The 23,356-nt window shown below is 43.6% G+C and overlaps 1 protein-coding gene across 1 annotated transcript in view; it reads left to right on the top strand.

Moving 5' to 3' along the window:
* Positions 1–23,356, top strand: part of SNX5 (sorting nexin 5) — a 37,605-nt gene that overhangs the window by 4,588 nt on the left and 9,661 nt on the right. The window contains exons 2-6 of the mRNA XM_074949713.1: positions 16,089–16,193; positions 18,836–18,946; positions 19,620–19,741; positions 20,282–20,405; positions 21,973–22,068. Coding sequence (XP_074805814.1) covers positions 16,089–16,193; positions 18,836–18,946; positions 19,620–19,741; positions 20,282–20,405; positions 21,973–22,068 — 558 coding nt within the window. The remainder of the gene's footprint in view (positions 1–16,088; positions 16,194–18,835; positions 18,947–19,619; positions 19,742–20,281; positions 20,406–21,972; positions 22,069–23,356) is intronic.

The raw sequence follows: 23,356 nt of genomic DNA, 5'->3' as shown, positions 1-23,356 counted from the left end.
GGAACACATGGAAAGGAGGAGGGGTATGTGTGGGGTGGGGAGGAGTAGAATCAAGAGAACAGGAAATGGAATGCAAAGGACAGCATGATCTATTAGAGGAAGGAAAAGTGGTGTGAAGCCAGGAAAGGAATGGATACAATACTTTAAAAGTAACTATTCAGTCAAGTCACTTACTTGACAAACTTCACCAGTACTTCCAGATTTATCTGATAAATACTGTCCTACAGAACTCAAACAGCTCTATAGCTGGTCAGATATTGGAACATGAATATATTTAGCAAGCGCCAGTGAAACTGACTCTATTCTGCTGTTCAATCAGTCCTACCAGTACATGCACTTCAAAACAAGCCCTAAATAGAAGGCAAAGCATGCTACCCAACCAGTTACTGTATTGTTTAGATCAGGGCTTCTCAACCATTTTCTTTGAGGTTGCCCCCCAACATGCTATAAAAACTCCATGCACCACCTGTGACAAACTGTTTTTCTGCATATAAAAGCCAGGGCTGGTGTTGGAAGGTAGCAATTGCCTGGGGCCCCATGCCACAGGTGGCTTAGCAAAGCTAAGCTGCTCAGGCTTTAGCTTCCATCACATCTGGTGGGGCTCAGGGCCTGGGGCTTCAGCTTTCTGCCCTGGGCCCCAGTGAGTCTGTCAGCCCTGCTTGGCAGACCCCCTGAAACCTGCTTGCAGCCCCGCAGGGGGTCCCAGACCTCTGGTTGACAACTGCTGGCTTAAATTATGGGGATAGTACTTGAACAGTAGTGTGGTGTGTAGGTGTGATGGTAATAGGTATTAGCAGGCTTCGTCCTTTTGGGTACACTTTAATGCCCTAGGTGCTCTCAGGTGAAGAAGTTAATCTTTCTAGGACAAGTGGATTGATTCCAGTCCCCTGATGCCCTGGGTTGATACTGGTGGAGGATGTGAGTGGCAAGTGTCAGAGGGAAAGTGACTTGGTGCTCAGATAGTACAATGATGGCTCCTGCTAGGAGAACTAACAGTGCTGCTCCTGGAGACTAAAGAGTTGCTTCCTTCTCCTGGTTGCTGCTGCTGCTGTTAGGACTCTTCTGGGGGAAATGAGTTTTCTTAAATTCTGCTCCACCTGTAGAGAGCACTGCTGATAGATGAGGCTACTGGGACCTATGTTGCTGAGAGGAAGGGGGGACAGGTAAGCCATGCTCGGCAGCTTTCTCCCTGCTTGATGCTAGCTGCATCACATTTTCATGTGCAGTGGAAGGGAGCTTCATTGTATGGACCACTTGTTATAAGGCCCAAACCCTAGGACCTGAGTTTGACTGTAATAGTGCTTGAATTGGTTCTGTCTAAAGAGGCTGGCTGTCATCGTTGATTGTGGGCAGTTTCCGACCCATTCTCTGAGTTGGAGAACTGCACCACTGAAACACAAATGGGTACAAATGATGACGGTGCACCATCCACACAGCATCTCTGCAAACATCAGCAGGGTTTAGGGATTGTTGCATCTATTGCACAACTCCTAGCATAGCTGGAGCAGATCCATAACCTCTATGGCATGTCTGGTTGGACATTACTGTAGTGAATACCCTTATTGCTTAATGGTTCTGTCCTGCATGCAGATCTGCCCATGTGCTGTAAGCCAGGGATTCAGTGCTGCTATACCCTCAAGTCTTGGTGCTGATGACAGGATGGAGAGTCTCAAACCTCCTCCTGAGCTGCTGTGAAATGGGACTGGGTCCTGTTCTGTTGCTGTTAAATCAGTTCTATACATGGAAGGGCTGTGAGTTTTACTTCATCTTGGGGTGGGTTTGATTTAAATCACTAGTCAGGAAGACTCCGTTTAATCATGGGCTTTCTATAGAAAAGTGCATTCTTGTTGTTATAACCTTAATACATATTCTTCACAACTCAGGTGTAGGTTTCATTTTTAGAAGGTGCACACTATACATTTTTAAACAGTGATTTATTTTGAGAACTTTTCAGATTAGTTTTACCGCTATATCAGAAAATGAATGATTGTTTAGTTATTTCATTTACCAAGGTAATTGAAGCAGATATTTATGAAGTCATTGGGAAGGTGAACTATCTCCAATTCAATAGGTTAATCATTAATATTTGGAGGATTTTCTTGCCATGCTGTATTAGGAGAACATCATGAGACATTTAAATTATTTTATTTTAACTAAAACAACATCAAGTATTGTGGATTTTTTCTTCAATAGCAAACATATAATATAAGAAAACAAGCATATGTCCCTCGCTTCATATTTATCTCCAGACTCCTTCTCCTTGTCCAGAACTATTCTGCCCCCAACAATCTTCTATTCATTGGACTTTTTGACTTTTTTTGAAACTTTGCACTTTTAGAGAGAGGTAAGGGATTGACTGTGTACACAAATTTGCAGAGGGACAATAGAGTTGAGGTCTGTTATTTCTCACCTTTACAAATTTATTTTAAAACATTTTTGCTGTTAACAAGCATGTTACCTCTGGAGACACAAATCCACAGTTTGAGAACTGCAAAACTGGTGCATCGCTGGTGGTATCTTATAGACTGAGCACTGAGTCCCATTGGGTAGATAGAAAGATTAACCTAAATCTGTACAGAAGCCTGTGGAACCCCATAAAATTGGGTCCCTAATCCATGAACTATTGGAACTCATTTACAAAAGTTTTCTTAAAAATTACACTATTTTCATACTATAGAATTTATAATCCCTATTCCATGATGAGATAACTTTGAGCTATAATGTATCTTAATTAAAACTATCTTTAGATTGGGTTTTTCTGATAAAATGCTTTGGGGGAAAAACCTATTTAAATAGGTCCCCCGCCCCCTTTTTTTTTAAATTGCTTTTTATCCACCCAGCTTAATCTCACTGGCTGGGAGCACTAGTATAGATTGGCTGCCAGCATTCTGCCATCATGTTCTGTTGTCACGTTCAACCTGAAACACTGGAAGCCCATCAGTAACGCTACTTCCACTAGTGCTAGCATCGATGGAATTACAATAGTGGGATATCTTCAGAACTATGTGGGCACAGCCCTTCTGACTTCTCTTGGAGAACAATCTGGATCAGTAGTTTGCCCTTCAGTCCAGTCACCTCACTCAGGTGCTTAACAAATAAGGCTAAAATAGTAACACTAAACAGGGGGCAATGTCGTCTTGCTCCCTGGGTATGTCTGCACAGGGATAAAAAAAACCCATGGCTGGCCCAGGTCAGCTGACTCAGGCTCACAGGGCTCCAGCTCCAGAGCTGAAAAATTGCTGTGTGGACATTGGGCTCAGGCTGGAGCCTGAGCTCTGGGACCCTGTGAGGATGGAAGGTCCCAGAGCTTTGGTTTCCCAGACAAAGCCCGACTGTCTACACAGCAATTTTTGGTCCCACGACCCAGAGTCAGTTGATGTGGGCCAGCCATGGCTGTGCTGTGGGTCTTTTATCCCTGTGTAGACATGCCCTCAGTTTCTTTGCTTAAAGTACAAATTTAATGTAATTCCAACTCTAAGCTTCCCCAGTTAAAATCCGTGATGGGGAAATGTTGCTATTAATACCTTAATATCTGCACTAATATGCATTGCACATATGTAGTGCATGGTCCTGTTTTCTGGTTAAACGCGTCGCTTAATAGACTGCTTATAAAACATATTAAAATTTCAGGACTGATGTGGCAAAGCAACTGCTGCTTTTGGAACTAACTTTTGCGTGTCCTGATTTTATTCCGGTTGCACAACTATTTACAATATTGCATAACCTTCTGTTTCTTTGTACTGTATATATTCTAGTAAATGAAGGCTTGAGTACATGTTTTACTGAAACAAAAAGGAAATCAAACTAGGTGCATGATGTTTGAAGCATGCAGCATTGCCCTGCTTTTTAATTATTTATAATAGTATCTGCAGGTCACTTAATGTTTAAGATTACTGCTAGTGATGTCCTTCTAGAATATTTCAAAGTAAGTTTTTTCCTGACTAGATTCAGGAAAACCTCCATCTAAAGACATTAAATGGAACTGAGATTTTTTTCTCAATATTTTAAGAACTCTAGAACATAGCACTATAGTGTGTCCAATAGAAATACAGCTGAGGAAGGTTGCTCATAATATTTCTTCCATATTTGTTTCTTGGCTACAATCTCTAAGATCTAGCTGCTAACATATATTTTGTTGAAATTAGGTGATCTTGCTTTGCGTGAAAAGAAGGGTGGCTTTAAAGATAACTGATTAAAAGCAAAGCCACTTCATAAAATGACACCCCTTGTTTACACTTTTAGTAGTGATTGGCTCTTGTTCCAGTGTCCTAGCTAATAACTAAATTTCCTAATCAGGAGCTCTTGCACATGCTTAAAATTGATGAGACAAGTATCTGCAGTATATTCTTACTGCTAGTGTCCACATGCTGTATCTAAGTTCTGCAAAGCAAGTTTACTGATATGGTTATTTGAAACTTTGGCTTATCAAGCCATTATTTAAACAATGGGATCATCTATTGCAGTAACTTAAACGATAACATCTAATTGTTTGGCATCCTTAATATTAGGAAAATGTTACAAATAAGTAGTACTATATAAAATCAGTAACATAATTCAGGGACTTGCACAATAGCTATATGACGTGGATTGCTGAAAGCACTTGACATTGTCATGTGGTGCTTAAAGACTGAATTTGCAGCTATGGTAGGCAAATGCATTTGACTTTGGGAATCTCACTTGCTCTTGATGGTACCAGTTGTGTGTGTTTTTTTTTTTTTTAACTTCATTTCCAGACAAATGAGCATAAGCTGGAGTCAGAGCTGAGGGAACATATCACTACTTCTGGGTAAATTTACGAACTCTCTGTATCGAAACAATCATTAAATCAAAGAAATCCAGTTGTTCAAAATATCCAAACATTTGAAAGCGTAGAAATTCATAATCGAGGCATCTAAGCAACCTTAACTCTGCCCCTCTTGTTAGAGGGCACTCTGCAGGGTGACAGGTGGCGTCCGCCTCCCCACCTGCCGTTCCCTCTACTAGATTGCAGCATGCTGAAGATGAGGAGGAAACAAGAGCACCAGTAGCAAGGGGAGGTGAGCATGCGCCCTCACTAGCACTAATCCCTTCCATCCTCCCAGCCCGCTGCCTTTGGCATTTCCCACGCAGGGCCATGCAAAGATGCTTCCCCTGCAACTAGTCAGCTACCTTGGGCAACTTTTCCTGCTGAGCTGTCCCCAGCACCTTCCACAACCCACTCAGCTGCCTAAAGTGCCACTGCATGGGTGAAGAAGTAATATCTCCCAGCTCTCTCGATCACCCTCCCTAGAGAGGGGGTCACTGGATGGAGGAGGTCCTCCCACCATCTGTTTCTGGGTAGTGGGTGCAGAAGAGGTTCCTTTCTCTTCTCCACCCCTGCTCCCATGGTTCATTGCTGGAGGGCAGAAATGAAGAGGTTCCATGTGTGAGGCCTCTCACAGGTGGAACAGTCCCAAACACAACAGATTCTCTAATCACGTGGGTCTAGATCCTTTAGGAAGTCAAGAGAGACTGTTCCCCTTGAATGCCTCTCATCTAAGAGAGCATGGCCCAGTGGTTAGGGTGCTAGTCTGGGACACGGGAGGCCTGGGTTCATTTCCTTGCTTTGCTACAGACTTTTTTGACTGTTAGCAACTCACTTAGGGCTAGATTCACAAAAGGACTTAGGCACCAAGCTGCCACTTCAGGCATCTAAATCCTAGAATCCAGCCCCACTGGGATTCACAAAACTCCCACTGAGCTGTCACTGAGCCATGTAGGTGCCTGAACTCCCTCTGTGCTTAAATTTTTGCATAAAGGTTCCCAGTCTGCCTGTTTCTGTCTCTGTGGGTGCACGCTGATGCCTAAGCCCCACCATAATGCACGAACTGGGGAAACCTAGGTGTTCTCCACTTAACTTTTGGCTTAGAGGTGGCTTACTGAATTGGGCCACTATTGGTGAGCTTACACAAAGCAGGTGAGGGAGGAGGATTAGGGCCTGATAACTTTTAGCCCAGTGGTCCGGGTCTTTACCTGGTATGTGGAGACGACTGATTCAAGTCACCCTTCCACCTGAGGGCGAGAAGAAATTTGAACAGGGGTCTGCCACTACTCAGATGAGTGCCTGAGTCACTTGGTTTGGGATGTTTGGCTGTGGGTGACTCGGGAAGCTCCGCAGTAGAACAGCTTCAAGCGGAGAAAGTGATTAAAAGTAGCCATTGGAGCAGGATCCTGGGGCTCCCACCTTTCAGGAATGGGCTCTAACCACTAGGTACAGAGTTATTCTCATGCTTGGGTGTCTTTTCTCTCTGGCCCAATGATTCATTATTTATCCACAAGAATAGCTTCAACAGGAGAGACTGAGGGATCCCCACATCAGAATATCTCCTAGCCTACTGCTTAGAGCACTCACCTGAGAGGTGGCAAAGTTCTTTTTAAAATCCCATCTCCCCCCACAAGAGGGGGAGACTGGAACTGGTGGTGTCTCTGCTCCAGGTGAGTACCCCAATCACTGGGCTATAATTTGATGAGGGAGGTCTTCTCTGCTCTTCCTTCTCCCTCCACCCTCCCCCCTCCCCCCCAAAAAAAAAAACTTCTTGCAAAAATGGTATAGCTATTTAACACAAGGAGAGGATTGGCAGCTGAGAAGTCCAAGCAGCGGGAGGTGTCTCTCTCTGCAGCCTGGATTTAGGTGCTGAACGTTGTGAGGGGGAGGATGGCTGGGGGGCTTCGGATATCCCAGGGAAAGGGGTGAGTCCTATTGTCTAGTTTAGGCAGCAAGTCACTTAGCATGCTGGCTTTTGTGAATCGCATTCTGAAGTGCCTGTCTCTCCCCATCCCTTGTGAAGGGGTCCTAGGTGCCAAACTCAGGCTTTGAGTCTCAATGATTTTTCTAAGCACCTAAAAGTGAAGTGTGGTGATGGTGAGCATCACCAAGCCTCCATTTCTTTGTCAATCTAGCCCTTCGTGTGCCTGTGCCTCAGTTCCCCACATGTGAAATGGGGATAATAGCGCTTCTTAACTCAGCGGTGTTGTGAGGAGCAATGCTTTAAAGATTGTGATGTGCTCAGATACTGTAGTGATGGGGGGGGGGGGGAGGCATATAAAATAGACTGCAAAGTCTCAACCCTTGCTCCCCCTTCTCTGATTTCCAGTGGACCCTTCCCAGGATAATGAAACTGGTTTATCCAGTGGTTCTCCACCGTACCCCTGGGGATATGCAGGGGTTTTTGAGGGGGTACATCAACTTCTCTAGATATTTGCCCAGTTTTACAAGAGGCTATAGAAACAGCACTAGCAAAGTCCGTACAAACTAAAATTTCACACAGTGACTTGTTTATACTGCTCTGTGTACTAAACCCTGAAATGTAAGTACAATATTTATATCCCAGTTGATTGATTTTATAATATGGTATAAATGAGAGAAAGCAATATTTCAGTAATAGTGGCTGACACTTGTATTTTTGTCTGATTTTTGTAAACAAGTAGTTAAGTGAGGTGAAATTTGGGGGTAAACAAGACAAGAGACTCCTGAAAGGGGTACAGTAGTTTGGAAAGGTTGAGAGCCACTGATCTAGTGTGATCCCTTCATCTTCTCTGTGCTCCAGTCCATAAGGATGAAGTTTCTGGTTTCTAGGAAGTTGGCTGTGCTGACTGACATTGAGTGTCCACAAAGCCTCCCACAGCTGGGAGGTTGTGGGCTGAAAGACAGTGGGATGTCCAAGATGAGTGTCCCTCAGTTTAGTTCCAAAGTTACCTACATACATGACAAATGTGCTATCTCCTACTCTTAAGCTGACTGTCAAAATAAGCTCAATTCCATAATTCTATAGGAGCCATTGTACTAAAGGAAGGAATCCCACAGCATTTTATTAGTATTGCAGTAGAGGTCAGGAGGAGCACCCAGTGATAGACCAAGGCCCAGCTGTACTAGGCCCTGAACAAACACAAGATTTAAAATTTGCTGTATTTATTTTTGTCCCTATTATGAGTTTCACACATCATGATCCACATGTGGGCCTTGGCTGCTTGAGAGGTCTGCTCTTGTGGGGGTGGGGAAGATACTAGTTGCTTTTTAACAAAAAAAAAACAAACAAACAAAACCAAAAGTTTGATCAGATTTATGGGGGGATCACAATACCCATTTTTACAAATGCATTGATTACTCCAGTCACAAGTCGGGGCAGGAAGGAAGAGAAGAAGGCTTTGAATGGAAGTTCAGACTTGGTCTCAGCAATTGAATAGCAACTTCCTCCTCCGTTAAGACTAATATAAAGTTAAAGGCTCCCCATTCTGCATTGTTAGCTGGGGCTTTAAGGGCAAAGAGGGCCAGCTTAATTAGACTCCAGCTCAAATCACACGTATTTGAGTTCTTTTTACTTCGGAAGGAAAAATCCATTCCACCAACCTGGGTGGGGCGGTAGCTTTTCTTCAGACATAAGCTACATAAAGGGCTAGGACAGGCTCGGCGCAACCAGTTGCACAACTACAGGAAGGAACTCCATGGGATTTGATTACGGTTCAGAGATCGAGCGTGCAACCCCAGGCTGACTTCAAAAAGTGCATGGGTGTCTTCACATCCCTTTTTTTTGAAGGAGAAAATAACTAGCTGTCTCTAGAACCCCAGAGTAAAACAACCTTCATACTATTCTCTGCCCCCAGGCTGAATCTCAGCCTCCTGTTGCTTGCTGAAATAAAGTGGAGTACTGAAAAATGTAGGTCTGCCTGTATTTTCACATGCAGATCTTTGTCCAGTCACCTCCCCTCATAGCCTTGTCTATGCTAGGAAAATGCGTGTAAGCCTTTCTGTGCCCGTGCAGCTACAAGGGTGTGACCAGCAGTAGCAACATTACTGCAGACCTCCTAGTAAGCTCCAGTCTGCATTAGTGCTGTTGCAGCTAACTGCGCCAATGCAGGGGTGGGAGGGGAACCAACAAAAGTCTAGTGCAGACTATCTTTAAGTTGCCAGTAGCACTGTGAGCATATCTGGTTCAGAGATCAAGGCATGTGGCCAGTGGTGAGCCAGAGCTGGTTCACACCAGTTCGCTAGAACCAGTTGTTAAATTTAGAAGCCCTTTTAGAACTGGTTGTTCCGTGAGGGACAACTGGTTCTAAAAGGGCTTCTAAATTTAACCGGCCAAAAGTGGCACCTTAGGCACCGACTCCATGGGTGCTCCAGCCCTGGAGCATCCAAGGGGAAAATCTGGTGGGTGCAGAGCACCCACTGGCAGCTCCCCACCCCATGCCTGGCCCCAGCTCACTTCTGCTCCGCCTCCAGCCCCTCCCCGAATGCGCTGCCCCACTCTGCTTCTCTGCACACCCCCCCCCCCCCCCGCCTTCCTGCAAATCAGCTGTTTGCATGGGAAGCCAGGGTGGGCTGAGAAGCAGGCGGTGGCTTCGAACTCTGGCCTATGGAGGTGAGCGGGGGGGGGGGGGGGGCACAAGGAGGGCTGCCCATGCTGCAGCAGGTAACCCGGGGCGGGGGGGGCACAGGGGAACCACTCCCCACCCCAGCTCACCTCCACCACCCCAGGCCTGAGTTGGAAGCTGCTGCCTGCTTCTTAGCCCTCCCAGGCTTCCCACTGAACAGCTGAATTGCGGGAAGCCAGGGTGGGGGCATGGAGAAGCAGAGTGGGGCAGCATGTTCAGGGGTGGAGGCTGGAGTGGAGGTGAGCTGGGGCTGGGCAGGGAGCTGCCTGTGGGTGCTGTGCACCCACCAAATTTTCCCTGTGGGTGCTCCAGCCCCTGAGCACCCACAGAGTCTGCGCCTAAGGTGCTACTTTTGATGTGATCAGTGGGGGGAGTGTCTGATCCTCCCCCCCCCCCCCCAGCTATGCTTCCCCCCACTCCTAGGAGCCAGAGGGACCTGCTGGGTGCTTCCTGGGAGCTGCCCCAGGTAAGCACTGCCGGGACTCCCCACCTTGCCCCCCCGGCAGGTCCCTCTGGCTCTTAGGGGTGGTTGGGCATCCACTATGGTGGCCCATGAGACTCTCCTGCCCGGTTCTGGGGGCAGTTAGGGGACAGGGGAGGGGGGTGAATGGGGCAGGGGTCCTGGGGGGGGTGGGTGTGTGTGTGTGTCAAGAAATTCAGGGGGTTGGATGGGGCAGGAGTCCTGGGGGCCCGGGGTGGGCAATGACCCTCTTGTGGGGTGAGGAGGGAACTGGTTAAGATTTTGGCAGCTCATCACTGCATGTGGCTCATTAGCACAGGATTACATGCACCTGGAATGTGTCCCTGCCCAGTGGAATGAGCCAGCTGTGGATAACATCTGCTAGACTTTTCTTTCTGTAAAGCTTACTTCAGTCTCTATACTATAGAGAAACTTGTTAAGTTAAAATAGCTTATCTTAGTGACACTAAATTAGCTTTTTATTTGGAATGAACCATCAGCAAAAGTTTGAAACATAGGCTTTAGTCAAGATGCTAAAGTGACTGATCACTTGAATTCATTACCCTTTTTCCCCAGCCTCTTTTGGACCCCTGCACTTCTCTTCTCGGTCACTGTAGTGCAATAGTGAGTCATATGTTGCAAATGTTCTCTAGTCACCAACTAATGCAAAGGCTATTTGTGACCTCCACTTGGCTCTGCAACTTTTTTCCCTACAAAATCTAAAATGACAGCTCACAACTGTAGGACTGGCTGGGTTGTGCAACACTTTCCTTGAAAACTAGCTGAAAGGAAGTTGCTTCCTTTGGCTTATCACACTCTTCACAGACTCAGCAGTTTGTATTGTTTTGCCTGTCAGTCCTGTTTGGACAGCGGAGATAAGGACTGTCAAAAAGAATAAGCTCTTAAAAATCACAGTATGTACCTTGAGGTCTGCTCCTAAAATACCTTGCTAGTAACTGAAATGAAACTAGAAAAGGAGTACTTGAGGCACCTTAGAGAGAACCAATTTATCTGAGCATTACATGCTCAGATAAATTGGTTCTCTCTAAGGTGCCTCAAGTACTCCTTTTCTTTTTGCGAATACAGACTAACATGGCTGTTACTCTGAAACCTGAAATGAAACTGTTAATCCTGTTTAACTCACATTGTTTAGCTAATGTGGAACAGCTTGTCCTTCTCTCCATATGCAGCAGAACTGCACTGAGCCCTGGTTCAGTTAACAAGATTGACAGCTGTGCTGTGGTCCAACTTCATTAAACTGACCACGCCTGACAGGAGCTACTTAGACAGATCTTGGTCAAAACCTCTCATTGTTAGAGGCTTCAGCTGCTCCAGTTTGAACCAGATTAAGCATGAACAGTTTTTTGTGTCCACACTTGCTATGCAGATTTGTGTTCTGAACCATCGACTTACCCCTATGTCAACAGTGGTGCTCTCAAACTATTTCAGTTGCAGTTTCCTCTGGTTCAAAGCAGCTCTTAGAAACTGTCAATTTTGGAAGATTTGAAAAGACCACTAGTGCACTCTGGGACATTAGGGCAAGTAGTCGTACTATGTTGACAATACAAAAGTTCAGACTCCTGGTACTCAGTTGTCAAAGGCAAATTTAAGCCAAACAGTATCTAGACCAGGGTTCTCAAACTAGGGGTTGGGACCTCTCAGGGGGTCACGAGGTTATTACATGGGGTCCGTGAGCTGTCAGCCTCCACCCCAAACTCCGCTTTGCCTCCAGCATTTATAGTGGTGTTAAATATATAAAGTGTTTTTAATTTATAAGGGTGGGGGGTTGCATCCAGAGGCATGCTATGTGAAAGGGGTCACCAGCACAAAAGTTTGAGAACCACTGATCTAGATCATGTGTTGGAGCACTTGACGGTAGCAGGGTGCTACTAGGGGGAACCAAACCATTCTTAGAGTACTACATCTTATGTAGACTACTATAAATGGCTTGGAGCCAGGCACACAACAGATTAGCCTGAAAAAATAAGAATGGGGACCTTAAAACACATCTCCTACAACTCATTCATGTCCTGCAGGCAGCAAATGTGTTCAGAGAAAAACAAATTTATTTGTCTGGCTTTAAAATAAACTGTCTTCTGACCTATTACAGAAGTGAAATGGTCTGCCTTCCATATGGGTTGGCTTTATGGGGCACTGAGCCCTTGGGTGTTTTGCTGCATAATGGCTGATAACCTTTTTATCCTTCCATTTCTAAAAGGGCATGGTAAGGCAAAGTGACTAATACTCCTTCCTTGCTATTCTACAAAATGAGAGGCAGGGAAAGAGCTAGGGTTTAGCACTTTGGTAATATTTAAAAACCCAGATGTTCCAGCAGGAGTGCTGGAACCTCCCCTGCCCTGCTTCTCTCCCTGAGGCCCCACCCCCATCTGCTCCTCTTACACCCCTCCCCACTGTGGTTTGCTGCTTTCTCTCCCCTCCTCCCCACCCAGGTCAGGAGGGACTTGGCTGCAGAGATGGGGCTGGGAGCTGGAGCTGCAGCTGCCCAATGAAGGTAGGAGACTCTGGCTGAGTAGGGGCTGGAGTAGGTGATGACCTGTGGCCTCCCCTGCTCACAGCATCTGGATTTTGGGTGTTCGGTCAGTAGATCTGACAGGACACTGTCAGGTCCCCTCTGCAACTCTCTCTAGTGCATTGTGGGTAAAAGTCAAGAACATTTGGAAGAGCATCTGCTACAAAACTGCTACAGTGTTCGAGTGTTGCGTTCTTTCCTGGGGATGATCTATTCAGAATCCTACTTTTTAAAGGATAGTCTTGTGGCTAAGTAGCTGGGTTAAAGTTCCAGCTCTGCCACAAACTTCCTGTGGTGTGACCTTGGGTAAGTCACTTAACCTCTCTGGCACAGTTTTCCAAGGTCTACAAGTGGGAATACTTCTGTTAATCTAATTAGATTGTAAACTCTGAGGCCAGGGACTCTCGGTGGTGGTCTGTACCACAGCAGGGGCCCAAATTTGGTTAGGCTGAGGCCCTGAGATGTTACTGAACTACAAATGATTACTACAGCTGGCTAATAACATTTGTCTGACTTGCCTGCAGGAACTTTCGCCTCAATGTATAGGCATCTGTAACCTCTGATCCCAGCGAAAAGCTACTGCAGGGATGTGCTATTCCTGTTTGTCCTGGCGTAGAGTATTTCCATGATCTGCTTGCTGAGCCTAAGTTGACACAAAACCCCAACAACCTAGGCTAAGCAGAAGGAAACTTGCTTTTATATGTGTCTCTTTAAAAAAAGAGAAACAGAACCTCATGCCTGAGGAAGCCTTAAGGCCTTAGCTCTCTGGACAGGGAGGGAAGAATACTGAATTGTTCCAGTCCCTGCAAACTAATCTGGCCTCTTTCTGTTGCTTCTTGGTGTGTAGTGTGGGGAGAAGTTCTGAAGATTAATCTGTTTTTTGAGTGGGAAAGCTTGGGCTTTGTCCTTTCAAAGAATGTCTGAGATTAGGATCGTAGGAATCCAGCATGTACAGCCCACTGCTTTACCAGCTGAGTTGGCGATTCAGCAGCTTAGCAAATTGGCACATGCTACAACTAAAATGGTGCTTGGTGCTGAAACGTTACATGGAAATGGGAAAGTGTCCTGGAAAGGAGGAGGAAAAACTAGCTTTACTTCTTCCTTTGCTACTGCAGGGTGTATGGTACAGGCCTGAGTCTTGACTTAACTACAAAAAAGCCACAAATTGTAAAACATCTGGAGGGTGAAGTTTGTCCTCTCCTGTTCTGTTGATGCTCTGACCCAAAATATTCTTGGAGCACTCTTAGCCCTTAATTAAAGGATTTGGGGGTGGTTGAATCTAATAGATCATTCCTCCAAATGGTCAGTTAAATAGATGTAACCAATTCTAGGACTATAAAATCACATCCTCACCCCTTGCTTCCACTCCTAATGGTACTTGCGGTGATAGAAACCTGCCAGACTTCCAGTTAGCAATTGTCTTCCAGGGTAGACAGCAAGGTCTGAATTTGTAACGGTGAGGGGGAGGGCAATTCAAATAATATGAAGGTTTTCTTAAGTTGTGAAGAAGCAGAGGGGCCCAAACTGCCCGTTCCTCTCGGTTACCTTTAGCACCCAAAGCACATTTCATCAGCCTGCTATCTAAAACATGATGGGAACTAGCTGAATCTGAGAGCACAATGCAGGGTGTTCTGAAAGCAAGCTTAAATTGAAGTGCTATAATACTTCCTGCATCTCTTGCCTGGCCACCTGTTCCTGGCTCTAATGATCAAACTGATGCACCTTTAAATTTGTGTATGAATCTTGTTATAAGACTTCAAACTCTCATCTTCATGGAGACACTAATCTCTGCAGAACTAAGGGAAGTTGTTGCCAAAACAAAACTATCTGAAATCAGTTGCATCCCAGTCCTCATGTACAATATTTATGGAAGTGGGGGTCAAAGTCTTTTTTGGAAAGACTTGTATAATTGGCTCTCCATATTTCCATACAGCTTGGCCTATAAACTTCAATCTCATCCTAGAGCAGAGCCCACTGCCTGACTTGAAAGGTGGTGGCTGTAGAATTACATATGAACTCTACTTTTCATGTAGAGACTGGAACCATATTTTGCAGTGGTGCAGTTAAGTGCTAATTAGGATTTGAATGGTGGGATGGGCCGTGTGCTCAATGCTGTGACCACACTGCAGGTGTATTCCCTGCTTGACAATTTAGCTGTGTCGTGTGGACATAGCCTTTTAGTAACATGGCTGTGTTGCTACAGCTGTGCCACGAAGTCATGCTGCATAGCTGCTGTTCGTTGGACTCTTGTGCTGACAAACTTCCACTGCCCCCCAACGAGCGGCATTTGTGTTGTCGGCAGGAGCACGCTCCTGCCAACAACACACTGTTCACACTGCTGCTTGTTGTAGCAAAATTTGTCTTTCGGGGGGACGGGACATCTGAGAGACAAGCTTGTCGTTCAATTGCCAGTGTAGACATAGCCTCAGAAAGGCCAAAAAAAAACCTCTGAAAAGGGCAGGCGAAAAGATACAAGCAGAATGGTGGGAAGCACATATTGGGTTAGTTACCAGACTTAAATCTCTTAATTTTTTTTTTTTATTTGGAGCTGGGGTTGGAGAAGGACTTGTTTGAGTAAGCAGTGGGGGAAATGGCTCAATGGATGGGAAGTGTGAGGCTGAGCAGCTGAAGGGGGTGCTTTTGTGGTATGAGAAGGGTGGCAGGAAGAAGAAACTGACTTCTGTACTCCATACTTATTGTAGCTTATGGTAAATGGTACAGGTAGTGTGCGTTATCCAAATGAAGGATGCTCACAAATGAGCTGAAGACTCTAAACTGAAATTTTAAGGAAAAGTTGTGACCAAAAAGACTGCAGGTTGGAAAGATGGGGAAGTGTGCTAGTATGGGGCAGAGTTAGTTATCTGACTTCTATACCCCCAAACATCTGCATTTTAAATAGAACCTTAACTTTGGATCTCCCAGTCTTCCAAAGTCCAGTTTAATAATTAAACTACCCCATTTTTAAAAAAGTGAGCTCTAAAAGTACAACTGGGATTGTGCCTTAATTTACACGCTGATAACCTGAAAAGACCCTTGATCAGTTTTTTCAGCTTGTTTTTGATTTAAAGTCTTGTCTGTGTTTGCAGACTCTACAGTGACCAGAAAACTAGTAAATTGACATCCTAAGACTAGAAACCGAGCAGTGGTGGAAGGTGCTTCTAATTACTTGCTCTTTTAAAGATGTAGTTACAAAAACTTACTGGTGGTTGAATATTGAAAGAAACAATGTCTCTAAGCTTCAACTCCCCTGACTTCAAATGTGCAAGACCTTAACAAACATCTGTGGTGCTGGTGTGTGCCTCTGTCCCTGCCCCAAGACCCCCAACAAAATCTAGGAAGAACAGACTTTGTTCCTGATAAACAAGCAGGGAAAACTTGAAAACGTTTTATTTTATAGATAAAGGCAGAAACCAGGCTTCTGAAAACCCTTTACAGGTACCTTAAAGGACTCTTCAAAAGGCTACTGATTATGTCTGTTTAAACTTCAAGTTCAAAAGCTTCTTCCTATGTGTTTAGAGTGGGGGAAGACTTGTGGTTCTTTTGCATCCCTTCAGCTAAAGCATACAGTTAAATATGACCATGACACATCAGATTCAAATCTTGAGACATTTTCAAGGTATTAAGAATTTCTGGTTGTGCACTGTCTTTATCAATTTTAGATTACTGGCAAGACAAGATTAATCTTGACTTCTGACTTTAACTTGTGTTTCAGGTGAGGGCTGTGTCTGTGGATCTAAATATTGATCCTTCCCTCCAAATTGACATCCCAGATGCCCTGAGTGAAAAAGACAAAGTAAAGTTCACTGTACATACTAAGGTAAGTTCATGGTGAAAGGGGAAGGTGGTTAATATACACACATGCAGTCTTAAAATCCACTTGAATGAGGCAAGTAGGACCCTTATCCTGTTGTCAAATGGGTCTACACCATTAACTCCTAGATTTTAGGCTTTCATTTAAGAAACAAACGAGAGAGAGAAAAACAAACGAGAGAGAAACTGCAGGGCTTAAACATAACAGCCATACTGGATCAGACCAAATAGTCCATCCAGCACAGTATCCTATCTTCCAGTGGTGGCCAGTGCCAGGTGCTTCAGAGTGAACAAACAGAACAAGGCAATTGCGTGATCCATGCCCTGTTGTCCACTCCCAGCTTCTGGCAGTCAGAGACTTAGGGGCAGTCAGAGCATGGGGCTGCATCCCTGACCATCTTGGCGAATAGCCATTGATGGACCTATCCTCTATGAACTTATCTAAGTCTCTTTTTGGACCTGGTTATACTTTTGGCCTTCACAACATCCCCTGGAAACTAGTTCCACAGGTTGACTGTGCATTATGTGAAGGAGCACTTCCTTTTGTTTGTTTAAATGTGCTGCCTATTTCATTAGGTGACCTCTTATGTGAAGGGGTAAATAACACTTATTTTCTTTCTCCACACCAGTCATGATTTTGTAGACCTCTATCCTGTCTCCCCTTTTCTGAGCTGAAAAGTCCCAGTTTTATTACTCTTTCCTTGTATGGAGGCTTTTCTATATCCTTAATCATTTTTGTTGCCCTTCTCTGTACCTCTTCCAATTCTAATACATCTTTGGAAATCGGGCAACCAGAACTGCATGCAGTATTTGGGCATGCCATGGGTTTATATAGCGGCATTATGATTTTTCTGATCATTATCTGTCCCTTTCCTTATGGTTCCTATCATTCTGTTAGTTCTTTTGACTGCTGCCGCATGCTGAGCAGATGTTTGCAGAGAACTATCTACAATGACTCCAAGGTCTTTTCTGAGTGGAAACAGATAATTTAGACCCCATCATTGTGTATGTATAGCTGGGATTATGTTCTCCAATGTGCATTACTTTGCATTTATTAACATTGAATTTCTTCTTCAATTTTGTTGCCTAGTTACAGGTTTGTGAGATTCCTTTAACTCCTTTGCAGTCTGCTGTGGACTTAACTATCTTGAGTAGTTGTCATCTGTAAATTTTTGCCATCGCATTGTTTCCTACTGTTTTCAGATCATTTGTGAATACTGTAAACAACATTGGTCCCAGTACAGATCCATGGGGATCCAGCTATTTACCCGTCTCTGTACTGAAATCTGACCATTTATTCCTACCCGTTGTTTCCTATCTTTCAGCCTGTTACTGATCCATGAGAAGACCTTCCCCTCTTATTCATAACTGCTTACTTTGCTTAAGAGTCTTTGGTTTGGAACCTTGTCAAAGGCTTTCTGAAAGTCCAAGTACATTGCATCTACTGGATCCCCCTTGTCCACATGTTTTGTTACTCTCTCTCTCCTTCCTCTCCTCTTCTTCTCTCCCCCCTGGAATTCTAGTAGATTGGTGGGGCATTTCCCTTTACAAAAGCCATGTTGACTCTCTCAAGTTGTGTTCATGTGTGTCTGATAATTCTTCTTTACTATTCAACCAGTTTGCCTGGTACTGAAATTATGCTTACTGGCTGTAACTGCCAGGATTGCCTCTGGAGCCTTTATATTTAAAAAAAAAAAAAAAATTAGTGTTGACTATCCTCCAGTCATCTGTTACAGAAGCTTATTTAATCAATAGGTTATATACCACAGTTGTTAGTTCTATAATTTCATATTTGAGTTTCTTCAGAACTTTTGGGTGAATCCCATCTGGTCCTGGTGACTTATTACTGTTTAATTTATCCAAAACCATCTCTAGTGACACCTCAATCTTAGATGGTTCCTCACATTTGTCACGTAAAAAGAATGGCTCAGGTGTGGGAATCTCCCTCACATCCTCTGCAGAGACAAGTGAGTCAAAATTCACTTAACTTCTCTACAATGGCCTTATTTTCCTTTAGCACCTTGATTGTCCAGTGGGCCCACTGATTGTTTGGCAGGCTTCCTGCTTCTGATGTACTTAAATTTTTTTTGCTGGGTTTTTTAATGTGCCTCTTTTGCTAATTGCTCTTCAAATTCTCTTTTGTCCTGCCTATTTATACTTTACACCTTAGGAAGGGGAAGAGAACTGTCAAAATGGAAACCAAGTAACTGATGCAGGGTGGTGGTTGTTGTCTTCTGTCTTCAGACAGATCAATACTGCCACTCTTAGCTTTGCTAAGCAGTAGTGGATGGAAATTAACCTCCCCATGCCTCTGTTTCCTTATCTGTAAAATGGGGATAATAGCTGCCTCATTTTTGTAAAGTTTTCAATCTCTGCTGAAAGCACTATGTAAGAGCTAGGTATCATTAATTCTGGTCCTCTAAAGTGGCATGGCACACTTGAATATCCTGTTCCTACAATGATCCTGTCACTGCTAGGGGGAGATGCAAAGAAAGCTCACCTTAACTGAGCACTAGCCAACACTAGAAAAGGCAATTAGGTGTGGCGTTTACTAGTCAAAAGGGCTTGCTATGGAAACTAATGAACAAAACTGCTTCTAAAAGCACTAGCTTTTGAAACAGTAGGACTTCTGAATCTCTTGTCTTCCAGACTACACTACCAACTTTTCAAAGCCCAGAGTTTTCAGTTACGAGGCAGCATGAAGACTTTGTGTGGCTACATGATACGCTTGCTGAAACTGAAGAGTATGCAGGATTTATTGTAAGTGTTTTTGTTTAGGATTGAATTTTATAATGGGGAAAATCTAATGTGGTGCACCTAAAAGGAAATTAGTAAGGCTGCTAACCCTGCTAAAGTAAATACTGCTAGCATTTTCTGTCTTGGATCTTAACTATGCAGATTCAATGTGGTTGTAACATAGCTTTGCTTTTATCTTCCCTGAACTGTCTGAAAACATGGGGCCATACCCTGCCCTCCACTCTTGTAAGCTCACAGTATGGGAATCCTGCAGGTACTGCAGAGTGTATTTGTCCCATGTTGGTATCATTCCTTACCCTGTAGAAACCCTTCTAGAGAGAGCCATTGGTTGCCCTGCTTTGAGGACTTTTGAGAACGTGACACCTCAGTGTAGAGTCCGAGGGTAGCAGCTGGTGGAGAACCTCAATTAGTACAGCTTCTCCAGGAGTCATGCAGATGATGGGGGTAAACGGGCCAAGAGGCAATACAGAAATACAGGCCCATGTCTCCCCATCCTGTGACACAGGATTTGTGAGCACTCTGGATGAGCCCCATTGCATCCACAAACTGCACTACACACAACCTGGGTAAAAAGAGCAGCAGTACATTAGTTTACAAGGTAGCTATGGAGACTCCAGGAACTTTCACTACAGAGTGATAGGCACTTGCGACTAATAGTCTATTTTATATTGACTAGATACCTCCAGCGCCTTCCAAGCCTGACTTTGATGGTCCCAGAGAGAAGATGCAGAAACTTGGGGAAGGAGAAGTCTCTATGACAAAAGAGGAATTTGCAAAAATGAAGCAAGAACTAGAAGCGTAAGTATGTGTAGTTGTGTGTATAAACCAAAGTCAGTTCTGCATCTTGATGGAGGATCTACTTTCATAGTAACACCTCAAGCCAGAACCTTATTTTAAACAGGGTTGGTGCAATTTCACCATAACGCCTTTAATCCATGGTCTCTATTTCTAGAAAGTCTTGGACTTGGTTAGATAAACCATATAAATGCATAACAACCTTAGTACCTTTCCCAGCCCTGGAGAAGAGCTCTGTGTAGCTCGAAAGCTTGTCTCTCACCAACAGAAAATGGTTCAATAAAAAGATTATACCACCCAGCTTGTGTGTCTAACCTTCATAAAACATCTTTTGGCCATCACTGTGTGAATTCTAAAATATACTGGAAACAGCCAGGTGGAGACAGGAATGCTTGTTCAGAAGCACTAGGCCAAAACATGAAGCAATAAATAAAATTATTTTTGTCAGAGCAACACTTTATGCAGTGAAGTAGACAGTAAAGACTACATGTCGTCTTTGGTGCTTAACTTTGAGATTTGATTTCCCCCCCCTTGGTCTTCCAGTGAATACCTTGCTGTCTTTAAGAAGACCGTGTCATCACATGAAGTTTTCCTTCAGCGACTTTCTTCTCATCCTGTGCTCAACAAAGATCGCAACTTTCAAGTTTTCCTAGAGTATGACCAGGATGTAAGGAATCTTCCTCCATTTCCTCTGCACTTCTGGGACAGGATGTTAAGAATGCAGTCTGTTCCTATGAACTCATTTAGAATTTGCTGTAGTTGTAACACAAATGATCATTTAAACACACAATCCTACATAGTGTTTATACTGTTATCCATGTAGGATTGCTCAACCAACTTCTCAAGAATAGCATAGAGCCAAAATCTATTTCACTCAAAGCTTTTTTTGTCCGTATTCATGACAGAAATCTCATTGCCTCAAAATATAAGCTGTGACATACAAACCAGACTTGATTGACTTAAACACTGACTTTAAATCAGGACTTAAATCAGCAGATGGGAAACATTGATTTAAATCTTGTTTTGCGTGTGTACCTTTCAGTTATCTTCCAAAAGAGGCTGATTCTTATGGGTGGTATAATTTGGTACTACTTTTTGCTAGCTGGGAGGATGCACTAGATCATGATTTGTGTCAAACTACATTTAGATGGAAATTTGGAATTTGATTTAATGCATAAACAGCATTTAAAAAAGCTTTAAATAAAAGCCTTAAATGTTCTGAATATGTAAGAAGTAAGCAAGTCTTAAATTTAAGAACATTTTGATAAACTTATTCAAGCAAGCATTCACTGTAGTTAGGGAATTGACTTGACTTTCTGGTTGTCATGTCCTTAAAGATTTTAGAACTTGTAGATCTTGTTACCATACTCAGGTGTGTGTGTTTTTTTTTAATAGATTGGGAGGTGGGGGAACAAGCTTTCAACCCCCACTTGTATTCTACACTTTGAATAAACTAGTAATTGAATCAAACTGGTTGAATACACAAAAATGAAGAAAATAATCTCTTGTACCTGTAGGAAAGGCTACTGTTAAACTGGTTTAGCCCTTTAACAAACTTTGATTCCAGGTGCTTAGCCAGTGACTTCCTTTGAGACTTCAGCAGCAAACATACTTCTCAAATATTCTTGGTTTTAAGCATTATAGTAATTATAGGTCTTAACATAGGTTATCATAATTCAGAACTAATTTTAAATAGGATTATTTTTAAAGAAGAATGTACTTTAAATTAAAAAAAATATTTTTATCTACCCTGATAAAATTTAGCTTCAGAAAAGCCTGTGCACCTCAAACCCTATGTCTTTCTCCAGCTGTAGGGGCTCCTGTGTAACATGCCCATTACACAGCATCTCTGCTTTGTATATTCCCTCTTTATTTGGAGGGATTTAAGTACAAGCTATTGAAGTAAGGTGCATTTTGAATGCACCTGCAGCAATGGAAAAGACTGTTATAACACCTTGTTCATAAATGAATTCAGCACAAAGACCAATTGAACTCCCATGTTTCTAGCAATAGTTTCCATTACAAGAAGACCTCTCTGGTGCTACAACTTGAAAACAGGAATTCTAGAGGAAACTTGCAATTCAATCACTTTAAAATGTACCTAGAACTTAGTGCAGTATGAACATCACTTTGTATGGTGCAGTGACCACAGCAATACAATATTGATCTTGAAGCTTGTCAGTGAACTACTTATTACTCCCCTAAAACAATCTCGTGTTGTGTTGTGTTTTTAGCTAAGCGTTCGGAGAAAAAATACAAAAGAAATGTTTGGTGGCTTTTTAAAAAGTATGGTGAAGAGTGCTGATGAAGTCCTCTTCTCTGGCGTGAAGGTAAGATTTGCTCCCCTTCCAACAACCATCTGATACCTTTTCACTCTTGCTTTCTACTATGTAGGATTGCTTTATTCCTAGTGCTAGGAGAAACCTACTTTGTCAAGAGTATATTCAATAACTTACCTACCTCATATTTGCTATCCAGTCTGAAGGATCAGTTAAGCCAATCCGTTGCAGAGTTGAGAGCACTTGATTGTGTCTGAATAGGTAAAACCTGCCTGCATAGAGGAAGTACGTGACTGGCAAGGTGGGGATGAAAGCGACAAATCCCTGGGCTCCAAGGATATAAATACCGCAATTGGGCATCTAAGGAGCAAGGTTTTTGTTTTGTTTCTTCCCCCTCAAAATATCTAAAGTTTCAGTACACAGTGAAGAGTCACCTAGTAATACCCTGCTAAAGAAACTGCTCTGAGTAGTTAACTCTTGGGCAGAAATGTGGTGGTCTGCTGAAACTTCTGCATATCTAATAGTACTGGAATGCCTCCACTCAGCTCCAGAAACCAGTACACCCCACTGAAGGGCTGTTGGGAATCGTTTCAGCAAAACTTTCCTGCATACAAGACAGCCTATTATGGTACCAGGGACTGCACTAGTATGAACTCCTTTCCTCTCTGATTCAACCCATTCATGCTGTAGGAAGTGCTAGTACTTTGAGAAGGGTAATCTCCTCTTTCCCCAGATTTAGGAACACCAGCAAGTATTACACTGTAACTCAACTCAATCTCTAGTTACAGCCCAGTATCTAAACTCCAGAGAAAGCTAGTAGAGAATTTTCCAAGGGCTGCCTTCAATTTGCCATAAACTACTACCAGTATGCCAGATAATCTCATCACCAGTCTGGTCTCAGACCAGGAACAAATGATGTTGGTGGCACTGATTTTCCTCCTCCTTTTGGCCTTGTCCAAAGGCCATTCAGCAGCACTCAAATTGCTGGGCTTCTCCACAACATTAAATATAGCCTGCCAGGGAATCATAATGTCCCACCTCAAACACAGCAAGGGTTAGTGGGATGATTGGGATAGATTCAGTGATTCTCCTGTGTGTGCAGCCAGACTTGTGGTGGTCACCTGCTCCTCTCCAAGTGCTGACTCTGAGCAGTTGCAAATCACACCCCCCCCTCCCCCCCACTAAGATAATAAATAGTGGCCTACAATGGCAGCAAGATGCAGGGCACCAATTGGATCCTCTTTACATCACAAGCATGTAGCACCTCCCAGCTATCCAGGGATTTGGCTGAGATTTGAACCAGCATAAAGAACTGCCAGCTGAAGATGTGTCCTGGGAA

Source organism: Natator depressus, chromosome 3, assembly GCF_965152275.1.
Source record: "Natator depressus isolate rNatDep1 chromosome 3, rNatDep2.hap1, whole genome shotgun sequence".
NCBI lineage: Eukaryota > Metazoa > Chordata > Testudines > Cheloniidae > Natator > Natator depressus.
The sequence above is the reverse complement of the archived record's forward strand: the minus strand, read 5'-3'. Positions and strand labels throughout refer to the sequence as shown.